The 15,359-nt window shown below is 56.2% G+C and overlaps 1 protein-coding gene across 1 annotated transcript; it reads right to left on the reverse strand.

Moving 5' to 3' along the window:
- Nucleotides 1-6,446: 6,446 nt before the first annotated feature.
- On the reverse strand, nucleotides 6,447-10,899 carry Znf503 (zinc finger protein 503). The gene is made up of 2 exons (XM_048339107.1): nucleotides 9,916-10,899; nucleotides 6,447-9,024 (listed from the first exon to the last, which is right to left on the reverse strand). Exons 1-2 carry the CDS (start codon nucleotides 10,219-10,221, stop codon nucleotides 7,396-7,398), a joined length of 1,935 nt encoding a protein of 644 aa, XP_048195064.1. The 5' UTR covers nucleotides 10,222-10,899; the 3' UTR covers nucleotides 6,447-7,395.
- Nucleotides 10,900-15,359: the final 4,460 nt, after the last annotated feature.

Here is a 15,359-nt window from a genome sequence, read left to right on the forward strand (position 1 = left end):
GTGTTGGGATTACAGGTATGCACCACCTCATCCTCAGCAAATGCAATTTATAACCAATGAGGTAGATTCACCTGGTCATGTATACAAGGCAAGCACTTTACCATAGGCCATATACCCAGCCCCTGGTCCTGAGTTTTGAATCAAGCATTCTAAGTTCCTATTGAAACTTTTATCTCCTCCTTCTTCAAAAGGATAATCCCTCCTGAGGCCACCAAATGCCTTCAGATCTGGCCTCTATACTGACTTTCATCTTTTCCAATTGCCTTCTCCTTTTTCCCTTCCCTCCTCCTCACATTTATTCAAGTATTTCGGGTCCCTGTGTTTTAGGAAACAGTCCCTCTCCCTAGGACCTGAGAGTCCAGATCTTCTGGACAATATAAAGATTATAGGGAGCCTGATACTGGTGGTTCTTCACACCTGTAATTCTAGCAATCCAAGATGCTGAGGTCTGAGGACTGAAGTTTAAAGCCAGCTGGGGCAGGAAAACAACATGAGACGCTTATCTCCAATTAACCACCAAAAATCTAGAAGTAGCACTGTGATTCAAATGGTAGAGCATCAGCCTTGAGTGAAAAAGCTCAGGGAGAGCTCAAGGCTCTGAGTTCAAGCCCCACTACTGGCATCTCTCTCTCTCTCTCTCTCTCTCTCTCTCTCTCTCTCACACACACACACACACACACACACACAGTATGGTGATGAGGTGGACAGGAATACAGGAGCAAAGAGAAGAGTATGGACTTCAATGAAAAGGGCCTGGGAAGCTTCCAGGCAGAGGTAACAATTGACCCAAGGTAGAATACAGGAGCTTTGAGTTATTGGAACATGAAAAAGAGGGTAGAGGGTGACTGGCCAGGCCTAGGGCTCAGTGTGGTATTACACAAACACATCACTTACCTGTTGCCTTCTTCTTCCTCACTTGTGAAGAGAGAGTAATGGGGCTGAGAATAAATTCATGCATGGAATGTTAAGTATGAACAGAACTAGCATTGTTGGCAGTGTGTTCCTTACCCCTGTGTGCACAGTTCTGTGTCAGGTTTGGAGACAAGCTTCACTATTAAGGATGTAAGTGATTTGTTCCTGGTCACACAGCTATGAAGACACCACTCAAATCCAAGAGTCCTCACCTCCGGTCCAGTGGCCTTTTAACTCTGCTTTCTGCCTGCTCATTCAATTCTGAGGGAATGTAGAAGGAGGGAAGAGCGGGGTGTGGAGGGAGAAACCCTGGAGGGCTTCCTGCAAGAGGTCAATATTGATGGAGTTCTGGGAGGAGGGGGATCTGATGTTCCAGGAGCAACTGATAGGTATAGTTGAGCAATGTCAGGGAATGGATGGGGGGCTGGCTGGTGACAGAAGGTTTGAAGAGTGAGAGCTAGTGAGACACAAGGTAGGACAGGATGATGGACCATGTTACAAGCACACTGGAGTGTGCTAATGGATGGTGTATTGTTGGACCACAGGGAGCCAAAAGGATCAAGCAAAAGGATTGTTCCCAGTAAAATCAGATGCTGGGTGAAAAGAAAGACAGTTGTCTTCGCTGGTTGTGGTGGCTAGAGGCAGAGGCAGGAGGACTGCAAGTTTGAGGCCAGCCTGCACAACATAGCAAGACCCTGTCTCCAAGAGAACAAAAATATACCTGTTTTTGAGAGCCACTAAGATCTGGGTGGTAGATTGAGCATTTCCTATTATTATTATTATTTCATTATTTCCAGTACTGGGGATCAAACCCAGAGCTTCACATAATCTAGGCAAGCACTAGCACAGGACACCTCCCCCTAACAGCTGAAAGTAGGCTCGGATCTCTGTGACCATTTTATTGATAAGAAAACAGAGTCAGAGAGCCAGCTAGAGGTGGAGCGAAACTTCAGCTGAATCTGTCTACCATGTGCCTTCAAGCTGCCCTGGCCTTAGAATGTCCCTTGCACTCTGAGTGACCCCACCAGCCACTGCTGTCCAGCCAGGGCTCAAAAGTCTTTCAGAGTTCAGTACACCCCAGGCACACCCTGGGCTCAGCACCCCTGGGACTTTGGGGGCCCACTAGCCACATGACAGGATTGCATACTTAGCTTCTGGTCTGACAACAATGGGTTCACAAAAGCTGGTTTGGCTGGAGGTATTGAGCAGCAACCTAAACCTCACTGAACTTCAACTAAGGTAGGCAGGGTGGGTGGGGGTGGGGGTGAGGTCTGGACTGGAGGCAGTGGATGAAAGCAACAGGCACCACAGGAGGTGAAATGGCTGGGTGCCTGTGTTTATTTCAGAGACTACTAGCAAGTCTGTTTTTTTTTTTTTTTTTTTTTTTGGTGGGGGAGGGTTAGACAGAAAGTAAGATTGCCCAGGAGTTAATAATTGCTGTGGACAGGTGATGGGTTTTATCCCTTTACCTCTAGGTGTCTAAAAATGTCCACAGTAAGAAATAGATAATAACACAGAAGAGCTTTCTCCATAGTTGGATGAAATCCGACTATATGCGCTGCTCTCTTTCCAGCCAGGTCAGAATGTCTGCTTCCTAAGCATTGGTCTACTTTAAAATCTCAAGCTGGATGCTAGTGGTTCACACCTGTACACCCAGTTACTTGGGACTGGCTGAGAATTGAGGATTCTGGTTTGAAGCCAGTCTGGGCAGGAAACTCTGTGAGACTTTTATCTCCAATTAACTACCTAAAAGCCAGAAGTGATAGGACACCAGCCTTGATGGGAAAAGCTAAGGGACTGTGACTAGGACCTGTGTTGAAACTCTAGTACACACACACACACACACACACACACGGGCACAGGCACACACAAATAAAAAACAATCTCATTGGGAGGCAGCTAAGGTAAGAATCCTGTGTATTCCTTGCCACTCACTTGCTATGGGACCTTGAACTGATGTCTTTCCCATTAACCCTTGCATTTCTCATCTTAAAAAATAAGCTAGAGGGGCTGGGAATGTGGCCTAGCGGTAGAGTGCTTGCCTAACATTCATGAAGCCCTGGGTTCAAGTCCTTAGCATCACATAAACGAAAAATCCAGAAGTGGGATGACACAGGATAGTATGGACTGAACATGGTCCATAAGAGATGATGTGCACAGATTATCTGGGGCTTTGCAGTCATTCTGAGTCCAACATGGCCATTGGCCCACAGGGCTGAGGAGCCAATATGTGCAGCACAGCCCCAGTGTGGCCTGGCAGGAAACAGTCCCCACTTTCTGGACACCTTTTATGAGCTCTGCAAAGCACTTTGCCGGGGGAGGGGGGGGGACTCATCACCTCAAGAGGCATTTTCATCTGCCTTTCTTCAAGGCCTTCCTCACATCCACCACCTTTCATTCTCTCATTGCACGGGAGTTCAGTGTGTACCACACACACGGGGCGTGCTGGAGTCTGAGCAGGTGGATGTATGCATGGGTGCCGCCAGCCACAAATGCATAGTGCTGTCACAGGTACCTGCATTTGTGTTGGTTGTGCTTATCCCGAGGGCTGCAAGTCTGGGACAGATTTCAGCAGCGGATCTGTCTGTGGCTAAAGATGAGGCACACATTCTTGATCAGCATTTATTTTTAATCACTCAGCACAAGGACACCAGGGTCACCAATAGAAGGACGGGGTGGGAGAGAGTAGGGGTGAATGGAGAACTCCTGGGGCTTTCCTCCTCTGGCCCTGTCCTTGGCTTCCAGGACAGTGGCCTCAGTTTCTCCATCAGGGTGAATGGCCAGTCGAGGGAAGTACAGAAGTGCTGCAAAGTCATCAGTGAACGCAAGACATGACTGCGTGGGGTCCCCTTCAGTCTGAGCCTTCGGATGGTGGTGGTGGGCTCTGTGACCCCTGGGACAATTCTTTTGGGGTAAGCAAAGGAAGCCAGGGAAAACCAGGGCAGAGCTGAATGGGTGGAGAAGCAGAGGGGGTGGCCAGCAGCAGGAAAGGAGTCAGGAGCGACAGAAAGGGGACTCCTAGACACCGCCTCCAAAGCCACCCTCAGCTGGAAGTGGCTCCGGGTTTCAGGGTGACCATCATGCCTGCAGGCCCAAGCTCCAGCCGCAGGGTTCCCGCTCTCTGTCCCGCTCCGCCGGGCTCCACAGCGCCGCCTGGCGGACACGCACTGGGTTCCAGCTTCCGCCGCCCGCTGCGGTGCTGGGGCTCGCTAGCTTTCTGGAGAAAATCTGAGAGAGAGTAAGCAAGCAAGCAAGCGAGCGAGCGAGCTGGAGGAGAGGGGGGCTGGGGGACGGCGCGGGGAGGGGCACGTGCCCCCCCACCAAGAAAGATGGAACAAAGCACATACCAGAAGCCTCTTCCCGCTAGTGCCGTGCCCAGGGTGACTTGGCTCCGGGCAACACGTCGGGAAATCGTTTCTGCCTCAAGCCCGAGGCTCTGGAATTTTGCTCCCTCGGCATAGCTCCTCTGGAAAGGGGGTCTCATTAAAAAAAAAAAAAATCGTAAAGAGCTTTTGAGCTTTGAATGCAATAGCGAAGGGGCACGATGTCACGAATGTCCCCAGTTTTCCCCGGTTGTCTCTCTGGCGGTCCCAGGCCTGGATCTTAGGGTGAGAGAATTTCTAGGTCCTTCCTGGCTGAAGCAGAACCTGGCAGGCCAGACCCCCGTCCAAGGACTCAAGGCAAAGGCAGGCGACGTTTGTGGGGTTCGGTGGTCAGGCTCAGGGGGCTGGCGCTGGGGACTGGGTGAGCTGCGGCCTGGGCCGTGGGTTGGGAACTCTGGGCACCTTCGCACCAAGGTGGGGATTGGGGTGGGGGGTTCCCGGAGAGTCTGGACGGCGCCCCGTTGTACAGAGTTCTCGAGAAGTCCGGACTAGCTCTCCTCTCTCCTCGTGATCAGTGTGGGAGCCGAGTTGCGGTCTCCCGGACACCGAGGATCGCGGTGCTCAGCTCCCGTTCGTGGGTCTTGGGGAACTGCACTATCGGGCGGGCGGGGGGGGGGGGGGGGGGCTTGTCCTCTTTCGGGAAGTGGGGACAAGGCCCGGCCCGTCTCCTCCTAGACTACTGCAGGGGTGTGTTGCGGGGCGGCCTGGGAGCTCCCCGCGGCGGCCCGGAGGTCGCCGGGGGTTGCTCTGCGTGCAAGCCGGGAAAAGGTCCCCCAGCCGAGAGGCTGGCGCTCGGAGGAGGGTCGGGAAATCTCCAAAGTCACCCACCGTGCAAATGGCGGCGGAGACCGGGCGGTTGTCGCATCTAGGGCTGAGGGCCAGAGGGATTCTAGAAGCAACTGGGGGGAACCAGGGACCGAGGGCAGCCTAAGGCTCAGAGAACCCAGAACGGTCTGATTCCAGGAGGGACGTGGATCTGGGGCTGTGCGCTCAGCGACGCGCCGCTTAACCCTGGGATCCCACTAAAGGGCGCCCTTGGGCCCGGAGCTCCCCAATCCGCCTGGGTCCAGGCCTGCAACGCCCGTCAGCCACACTAGATCTCGTGCCCTCGTCCCCACCCGAAAGCGACCAGAATGTTTCCTCCCAAGTTTGGGGAAAGGGATCGGCGCGCGCCGCGGGGACCCCGCGCGGGGACCCAGGATCCCGCCGCGCTGTAGCCGAATGGAGATCGTGGACTAGAACGGGCACCCCAAGTCCATTGCGTCGCCCGAGCGAGGGGAAGCAGAGGCGCCCGGAGCCTCGCGAGGCCGCTTTTGAAGGGGCGCGGGGTTCCTCGGCCCAGCGCACTCTCCAGGGCAGGCTGAGATAGCGCGCGGGCCGCACAGCCAACGGGCCCGGGGGGAAAAGCAGCCGCGGCGCCGCCCAGTCGCGGGTCCCGCCGCGGGCGGGAGCCGGAGAAGGAGCCGGGAGCCGGGAGCCCGGTGCGGGGTGGGGGTGGTGTTTGGGTAGCGCTGGGCTGCCCGTAGAAAAGCAGAGCGAACTCACTTTGCTCTCAAGGGACTAGAGGACTTACTCCTCGCGCTCTCTCCAAGCTAGGGAAACGGGTTCCCCCAGCGCCCCCTGAGCTCTATCTGGACGGCCGCCTCCGGCAGCGGACGCCCGGGAAGCAAAGAGGGACAGCGGGCGACTGCTCGTCCCCGGGGCCCGGGCCGGCCTGGCGAGTCTCAGCCTGCTTCGCTCACGGCACAAAACGAAACCCAACACCCCCCCCCCCAAATCTCAAGTAGGGAATTTAACAAAAACCAAAAATAAACAAACAAAAAGCCTCCCCCAGCCCCACTCCTTTCACTTTTGACAAACCAGCGCGGGAGAGATCCACATAAAAACGAAACGAGCCTCCGCGAAGGACACTGTCTTCCCAAAGTGTGAAATTCCCTATTGGAAAATGTTTTTCCCCCCAACGCCAACCCCGAGGTTTGGCGGGATCCTCCGAAGCCGGTGCCTCTTCCAGAAAATCACAACAAAGCCAAGGGGAATTCGGCCACCGTCCTGGAAAGAAGCGCAGCAGTGAGGCCCCGGAACCCACAGCCGCCACAACAGCCCTGCTCGTTTTTAACTTAAAAAATAAAAATAAAAAATAAATAAAAAGGATAATAAGAAGTAAAACCTTTTAATACATCAAATATACGGAATTTTAATCTTTAAAGCGATACATTGTCTATTATTTTAGTACATGACGTAAACCTTGCCCCCTTCTCGGCGGGTGGACTTAAAAATTAAAAATAGTTAAGTGTTCCTTTTAAAGAACAAAATAAGGCAAATGAGGTTTTGGAATAGAATTGTTTTTCCTCTTTTTTTGTTGTTTTCTTCCAGAATACATACAAAAAAATACCCATTCTCTTTTGATGGTATACACCTTAAAAATAATTGCAATTTGAAATCAGAGCTGACAAATTGTGACTTGTTTTGTTTCATCTTTTTCATTTTTTGTAACAAACATGCATGTAAATTTGTGTTTCAGTCAGACATTAAATAAGAACGTACGATACAATCATAGCAATTTTAAAGTAACATTAAAGAGAAGACCTCTAGTTCTGTGGCGGCTTTTTGTTTTTATTTATAATCTACAAGGGATGGGAGGGTTTGTTTTCCACATTATCACCCTCCAGTTTAATTTTTTTTTCTTTTTCCCTCCTCCTTTTTAACCTACAGAGCTCAAACTAAATAATGCACTTTTGAACCACGGGTCCGCTTGGAGCTAACATAAATAAATTACCAGTGTCCACCAATGAAGTTCTCAGATGTACACTTTCTCAATTAATTTTTTTCCTTCTTTTTCTATAAAAAGTCAAATGATATTTTTTTCCAACTTTTATAAAGTTTGGGTGGGGAGGTGAGAGGAGAGGAAAGGGAAATTTCCCACCGGGTCTCGATCACTGTTGTGGGGTAGATAGAGGAGATACTTGTTTCCTTCGGTGGCCCGTGTCTTCCCCACGCGCAAGGGTGGTCGCGGCCTTGGCCGTGGCTCCCGCCCTTCCCTCGGCTCCTCCCCTCCCCCCCCCAGCTCCTTTCTCTCCCCGGCTAGCCCTCCCCACCACCCTCACTGATAACCCAGCGCCGAGGCGGTGGTCAGTCTCTGTCCGTAGAGGGCGTAGGGGGAGTAGTAGGGTCCGGTGGCGGCGGGCACCGGCACGGGGGCGCCGGGCGTGGGGAGCGGGCTCTTGGAGTAGGGGTGGTAGCGGCTGCTGAGTCCCAGCGCATGGTGAGGACTGCGTAGCGCCAGCGTCCCCGGGCTGCCGGGGGCGCCGGACGTGGGGATGTGCATGTGGCAAGCCATGGCTGCGGCGGCCGCGCTAGCCAGAGATGACGAGCTGGGGTAGCCCGAGAGCAGTTTGTCTGTTCCAGGGAAGGCCGTATGGGTCCGCAAGTGGCTTAGCAGCTCTTCGGACGTGGCGAAGCGCTTGTCGCATGGCCCGTTGGCCGACACCCAGTTGCAGATGTGCGGGAGCGGGTCGTTGGGGAGCATGAAGCCGTAGGGATAGAGGGGGTGGCCGGCCAGCGAGGGTGGGGTGGCGCCCGCCGCGGCGGCTGCCGTCAGAGAGGAGTGCACTCCGTGCAGCGGGTGCGTGGGGTACACCAGCGGGTATCCGGACTTGAGCGCGGCGGCCGCGGCGGCAGGATCGTGGGCGCAAGACGCGCTGGCGGCCGCCGCCCCCGCCAGGTGACTGGCGCAGTGGTAACTGAGGCAGTATGGGTCCCGGCACAAACTGGCTGTCATCACCGACGGCGGCGACGCTCCGGCCAAGGGGCTCGAGCCGGCCGGCTTACTGCAGCCCAGGGAGCCGGCTGCGGCCGCCGCCAGCTGCGCCCCTACCAGGCTGCCGGGCTTGGTGGGGTCTAGCGCCACGCCGTGTGGCAGGAACTGGGGCGGGTAGCCGGCGTAGGCCCCGGCCAGGCTGCCAGGGTAGGTCATGCCCGCGGGAGGCAGAGGGAACACTGTCTGGCCTGGCTTGTAGGGAGACACAGGAGCCACCAGCCCAGAACCCAGCACCGAGGAAGAGGTGGGCGCACTGGGGCCCGAACCGGAGCTGGAGCCGGAGGATCCACCACAATCCGAGCCTAGAGCTTTGCCCCCTGGACCCCCGTCTGGGTGCTGGTTCACGTCCACGTTAATTCCGCCACCGCAGCTAATCCGGCCATGCGCCAGCCCCGTGGGTCCCCCTTCGGCAGAGGCGCCCCCGGCGCCCTTGCTGCCGCCGCCACCGCCCGCGTCCGGGTCTTTCTTGTCGTCCTTGCCCTCTGGGCCGCCCCCGGCCGAGGGCAGCATGCCTCCTGGAGAACAGGCCGAGGCGCTAGAGCTGGGGCTGCCTGTCCTGGGCGTGAATGGCTGGCAGGTGGCGCTCGGTACCCGGAATCCCGACTTCTCGGCCGAAACACCCCCGCCGCCGCCCCCGCCGCCTCCACCTCCACCGCCGCCTCCCGGCTCCTTCTTATCCGAGCCAGGTTTGGAGTACGGCTTAAAACTCGACTTGTCCTCCACGCCGATGTCGCTCAGCTTCAGGGGACCAGACTTGGCGTCCTTGTCGCCCCCAGCACCGCCGCCAGCACCACCCGCGCCGCCCCCGTTGGAGGCGACCGAGGAGAGTTTGGAGGAGGGCGAGGGGTCGGGCTTCCCTATCTGCGAGCATGTCTGCGCCAGCAGCGCCAGCGGGCTCTTCTTGGCATCGAGCTGCGGAGTCAGACAAGGGAGGGGGGTCACAAAGAGAAAAAATAAAGGGGGGGGGGAGGAGAAACCTTTTAGTATCCTGGCTTCCGGGGTTCTACCGTCCCTCCGCGACACCCCAGAAGCGCATCTCTACTCCGGGCGCAATTCTTAGGCGGCACCCCTTCGGCACTGCCCCTCACCCTTAAAAGATTTTCCGCCCTTGGCAAAGGGTTAAGAACCTCCACTCGGCACTTCTTCAGGTCTTTCCTAATGTTCTTTTATCGCTAACTGGATTACAGAAGAGAAAGGAAGGAAGGAAGGAAGACAGAGAGAGAGAGAGAGAGAGAGAGAGAGAGAGAGAGAGAGAGAGAGAGAGAGAGAGAAAGGGAAGAGAAGGAAGGAAGGAAAGGGAAGAGAAGGAAGGAAGGAAGGAAGGAAAAGAAAGAAGAAAAGAACATATTTTGAATTTCAGCTCCTACAACTAGAACTGTACCCCCTCCCCGAAAACACCCCTTAATTCTTCAGAGCAGGGGCTTGTGGGGCTGGCGGCGTACACCCCGGAGCTCCCGAGGAGCCAGGGGACTGTGACTTTGAAACAGTGTTTCAGGCTCCGGTTCGCCTGCGGGACCAAATGGGGGAGGACTTTGGGTTGGGCACGGGCTTTAATACTAAACCGAGAAACTAGTTGGGGCCGCCTTGCTCCCTAGTATTTGCACTCTGTTCCACCTCCTTCCATCCCCCTTTCCACCCTAGTTTTGAGGTGCAGAAGCACTATTATTCTCTACCCCCATCCCGGAGCTGAATCACTCCGATCTCCTCCCCGCACCCCCGCCCCGTCACGGATCCCAAGAGAAAGAAACCCCTTAAGGAGGCAGCCCAAGTGGTCCCCGCTCGACTCTGGGAGAGAGTCCTTACCTCGATGGGACTGACGGGCGTGGAAGGCAGGGGTTGCAGGTATTCGGGGTGCAAAATGTGGCCAGTCCGTGCCGTCAGCATCTTCAGCACTTTGATGGGCAGGCGGTTGGCCTGGCGCAGAGGGTCAGAGGGAGGCACGGCGTGCACAAAAGGCTTGGTGCTGCCGGCCGGGGACGAGCCTGGGCCGGGACCGGAGCTATTTCCAGAGATCGCGCTGGTCCAGGCAGGGTCTGCGCTGCCGCCGCCGCCGCCGCCGCCGCTGTGCTTACTGCTTCTTAGGGCAGAAAGCGAGGGCGCTGTGCTCATGACCCACCCGCGCGCATGGGAGCAGCGGGGGGCGGGCTCCGGGAGGCGCGGGGCGGGCTCGGGGCTGCGCGCTCGCCCGGGGAGTTGGAGCCGCAGCGGGAGGAGGAGGAGGAGGAGGAGGAGGAGGAGCTGGCGCGGTGGCCACGGGTGTCCAGCGCGCCTTCTTGGCGCCTGGAGCCAGAAGCGAGTAATCCTGGATGGCCCGCAGTGGAGCCGTGGCCGGGCCGAAGGAGCCGGATGGACTGCGGGGGTGCCGGGCGGCGGCTCGCGGTGTCCGCCTGGGGCTGCGCCCCTGCGCTGCGCTCTGGCCGCCCCGAGCCGGCGCTGCGCTCTACGATGTGAGCCTCTGCCTGTCCAGCCGGGGCTCTGGCGAGGAAACTCACTTCAAAAGCAGCTGCACCGAGGGGGAGATTAAAGCCTTTGCCGCCTTCCAATCAAATGGGAGCCCGAGGTGATTGGAGGGTCAAGGGGATGTGACGCGTCCCGCGCCGCCGCCGCCGCCGCCGCCGCCGCCGCCGCCAGGACTCTCAGAGCTGGTTTTAATGGGCTAGATCCCTCTTCGCCGCCGCCCCCCGCAACCCTGACGGGTCCCCTCCCCTCGATTTCGCTCGGAGGACAAGATGGACATTTATTCTACGTTTGCCATCTCCCGCCTTCCTCTTTCCCTCCCCCTCCTCGTTTTTACTCCTTTTCCTAGCTTGAAAACTGAAACCTTCGGCGAGGTGGGGCGGGGGGGGGGGTAGAGGAAGAGGGGGAAGGGGTGGGGTGTGTGTGTTCGGGCCAGATTTCCGGGGTGTCCAGAAGGAAGGGGTGGGAATGAGGACACAGCAGGGCTGTCAACTTCAGGGGTTGCCCAAGGGTCGCTCGCATATCAAATGTTCTTTTTAGTAATTGAGATCCCGCCCTGCGCGGCCACCAGCGCTTTAGGGGAAAGGTGGAGCGCGGGTGTTCGGGGGAAGCCTGCCCGCCCGCTTTGATTTCCTGAGATTTCCACGGAGGAGAAACCAGAAGCTAGAAGCTAGAAGGGCCGCGGGTGGCGGCTCATCTCGGCGACGTGTGCCGGGCTCTCCGCCCTTCCTAGCCACGTGACGCCCCGGGATGCGCAGATTGGGGCTCAAGCGGGGGTCACATGTTTCCTCTGTTTCACACTCCCGCCCCCCTCCCATTCTTACTCTCCCCAGCCACCTTCTCTTTTCCTCTCCCCCTCGTTCTTTGGGCATCTCCACCCCTCCATCAGTTGTCAATGTGCCTCGACCGCAATCAATCAGTTATTTGTCAGCTCTTGTCAATCCACCCATGATTTATGTCAGCTTTTGTTGCTGATTACAAGGCGGGTGCGACTTGTAGGGGAAAAGAGAGGGGGGGGGAGAGACATATGAAGGAACCAGAGGAGGGGGGGGGTTGAGGAGCAACCTCCTGGGATGGAGAGGGGCACCAAGAAAAAAAAAAAGGGAGAGAGAATGGCGGAGGGGGGCGGGGAGGGGGAGACGCTCAGTGTCAGGGAAAGGAATTGTGAGAGTAAAGTGCGCAGGTGCGCCCGGGGTGCTGCGAGGGGCCGCGGGCCGGGGATCCGCGCCTCCTTTCTTGGTATTGGAGAGACAGCTACACCTTCTAAACTAGGGACTTTGTCGACTGGGACCTCATAGTTTGGGGCCATCGGAGGACCCAAGACCGGAGGTGGTGGTGCTGGCGGCAGCGACGTCTATCTAATGGAGAATTCCCACCTTCCTAAAATAATCCCCTAAGGGCTAGCAGCGTGCAGATGTCAGGAGCATGTCATCCTTTTTAGTGCCCTGACACCCCCCCCCCCCCAAGTCTTCTTTCTAAGGGTCCCTACCACTAACATAAACTGGGTCCTGGTGGTCATTGAGGGGATAACTCTCTTTAATGTTCTCTTCTCACCTCACCCCCATCGTAGGGCTGAAAGGCTGCGGAGTAGAGGCCTGACGGTGGGTGTGCGGGAGAAACATGTTTCAGACTCACTCTTTCCTCCTCTCTAGCCCTTCACTACCCTCGGAGCGCCAAACCCGAAGCCCGAGGAGTCTGGATGACTTGAGGCTGCTCGCTCAGATGTTCACGAACCGCCAAGCTTGAAAGGACTGAGCTGCGCTGGGAGAGGAGAGGGAAGGGGCGAGCGAAGGAGGGGCGCCTGCCGGTGGGAACGCGGGTTCTTCTCGGGAAGCGGAGCGGGGCGGCCGCGTTCCGCTGGATTTGCACGGTCCCTGGGGCTGTCGGGAGAGGAGGGAGGCGCAGGGCGTGCGGCCGGGTGCCGGGGTCTGGGTGCTCACAGTACACGCCTACGTGGGCGCCGCGGCGTGACTTCCCAGGGCCTTTCTAGCGTCTGGAAGCGGACTGCGGGTCACCACCAGAGCTGGTATAAACTAGCAGGGGGAGAGGGGGGTGAGCGGAGAACACACCCCTTCCTTGGAAGGACTTGGAAGACTTTGGATCTCCCCTCCCCCCACTTTTCCGCCCGGCTCTTCTTTTGTTGTCAAGTCTTTTTGATAAATGGTGAGGCTGGAAGCCCGGAGCCCGTCTGTGCCCGCTCTAGGGTGCAGGGAGGGGGGCAGGCCTTGGAGGCCGGGTTCCTACCAGCACCTGGAAGCTGAACCGCGATGTGTGAATATGGGTTCCCTTTGGGACCCGTCCTACGAGAGCTCTCTCTTTCCTCTAACCATCCCACTCTCCTCCTTTTAGTCTCTCTGTCTCCCCACTCCGCATGGGTACCAAGTACTTTCTGGGGTGAGCTTTAGCATTTTCTCGTAGGCATTATTTTTCTGCATTTTAATTTTATTCTCTCCCTCTTTTAGGTTTGTAAACTTTATGAGATGGTAATTTGATTAAAGCTATTTTGGAGAGCCGAAAAGAGGGGCGAGTGAGTTGGTTTGGTGTGTGTTTGGGGCCGCTGTTTGTGTGTGTAAGAATACACCTGCATTCAAGAGGGTTTGTCGTGTCTCTCTGCGACACGGAGGAAGGTAAGTCGGTAAGACACCGCGTGGCCAGATCACAGGTAAGGCTGTAAAGTTTTTCTGAGTGATCTTTGGAGAGTGAGTCCCAGGTGCCAGTTTCCGTGGATGGCAACCTTAAATTGGCTCTGCGGGGCAGCGGTTTGAACCCGCTTTTATCCTTCGGATGTTAGCGTCTGCTTGTGTCACAGAACGCAGGGCGGTCTAGGTGTCAACTTGGACCAGCTGCAGCGCTCCCAGCTTGGCGAGCTGGGCTTTGGGCCGCGTGTCTCTCGAATAGGCCTGGTCACTGAATGCTGGGGTTGAGACCAGAGCTGGGGCGCGCGGGGAGAGGAGGTGCTGCAAGCTCTGGGCATCCTTTCCAACCTTCCGGTCAGGTCTTTTAGAGCTGTTTATTCCCGGTTCCCTAATTGCAGTAGCTTTCTCCTTAGGCCTGGCAGCTCAGGGGAAGCCCCCTCCCAAAGGGCCCAGAGCTTCGGGGAGCGGGGAGTGAGTCCTGCACCCCTGGAAGTGGCTGCACAATCGTGGGTCTGTGCTGTGCTAACTAGGTGCAGGTCCTGGGCCGCAAGTGATCGGTCCGCTCAAAACCCATCCCCGGAAGGTCCGAGCGCACGGGGGCGCCTGGGGACCTGCGCGTGGGGACCCCCCAGCTTTTGGGAGGCGACAGCGGTCCGAGCCTGCGCACCTCAGGCGGGAAGCCAAATCTCCCCAAGGCCGAGGGGCTCCGGGGGCTGAGGGGGGGTTATTAATTACTCCGCGCTAGGCCTAATGCCTTCAACCTCCAACAGCGGTTAGTGTGGATGTCCTGCGGATTTTATTTGCACACAATGGAAATGATTTGTTTTCTCTTAAAAAAAAGGAGTGGGCACCTCAGACATTCGAGGAGGGGGCAGGAGAAGGAAAGGGGAGAGGGAGCTAAGGAAAAAAAAGTTTGAAAATGCCTTGAACTATTCACTGTCGAGATGGCTAATCAGTATTGAGGCCGGAGGGCAGGCGGGCCGCCTTTCACCGCCGCTTCCCTTTCATCTTGGGCTCGGTGGAGGCGCTCAATTAAAAGCCTATCAGTTTGTAAGTAAATCAACGCCTATCAGAGTTGTCACATCAAACAAAACGATTATTATTGCAGCCCGCCTCCCCTATTAATCTCCCTCGAAGATAATCCGCCTGACAGGTCAGGCCCGGCGAGCTGGAAAGCCTGGCCCAGAGCACCCAAACAGTCCCGGACTGGCGCGCCCCTTGGGGCCTCCCCCCCCCCCCCATCCTAATCCGCCTTGTTGTCCGTGGGGAGGAGTGAGAGAAAGAGCATGCTGAGGCCGCTGCACCCAGGCCCACACTACTTACTGGGAAATGGGGCCCAGAATTGAGGACAGTCCCTTGAGGGCCTTGGCTTCATGGTTGGTTTCTCAGGGCCTTGCAGAACCCAAGGCCTGCCTTGTTGCTAGGGCCTCCCTATAGCCTATGTTCTTGTTGGCTCCCCTCTCCTAATTCTCCATTTCTCATCTTCACCCTTTCTCCATTTTATTTCCACTGCAGAGTCTTTCTGGATTATGTAACCCTGTTTTCATTTCCCCTTCCTTTTCCTACTTGTTTGAAATATTTTCCTATTTTCTCTTCCTCCTCTTGGTATAACCATCTGAACCACTTCATGTGGAGACACACTGTTAGCAGCTGGGCATTCTCTGAGTATGGCTTATTATTGCTACCGGCCCAGGCTAGCCTCAGGAGTGAGGAATGCAAGTCCCAGGATTTAATGACCCAATGTTCTTTAACTTCTACCCCCCAAGCAGGGTGCTTACAAGCACTGTGCCAGTGTAAGGGTTAAAGTCTTCGGCAGGAGGAGATGGAAGTCAAGTCAGTTAGATGAGTGGATAGTGGAAAGTGCCCTGTTCTGGAATTAATATTTGGTCTTGGAATTTAACAGTTCCAGTGTTGCCAGCCTCATCATTGGTGTTGCCTGGGCTTTGCAAATATATGGAGGAGACCCAAAAGGCACTGGGATTCCAGCAGTTAGTATGTGAAGGGGTGCCTAATAGTTCATAGGTAAATATATCCAGACAACGACTTCCATGGCTTTATTTGGTGCCCTGACAGCTGGGTGGGGTCTGGCTTCTAGATTAGAGCAGAAATCATGGCTTCTTCTCGGTGGCCTCCAGCTTGGTGCTTTGGCAAGTG

This window comes from Perognathus longimembris, chromosome 2 (assembly GCF_023159225.1).
Source record: "Perognathus longimembris pacificus isolate PPM17 chromosome 2, ASM2315922v1, whole genome shotgun sequence".
In the NCBI taxonomy this organism is placed as follows: Eukaryota; Metazoa; Chordata; class Mammalia; order Rodentia; family Heteromyidae; genus Perognathus; species Perognathus longimembris.

Coding starts and splice junctions, on each gene's coding strand:
- Znf503 (XM_048339107.1), bottom strand. CDS start 10,221: ATGAGCACAGCGCCCTCGCTTTCTGCCCTAAGAAGCAGTAAGCACAGC. Junction 9,025..9,915: donor CGCCCGTCAGTCCCATCGAG/GTAAGGACTCTC, acceptor CTGACTCCGCAG/CTCGATGCCAAGAAGAGCCC.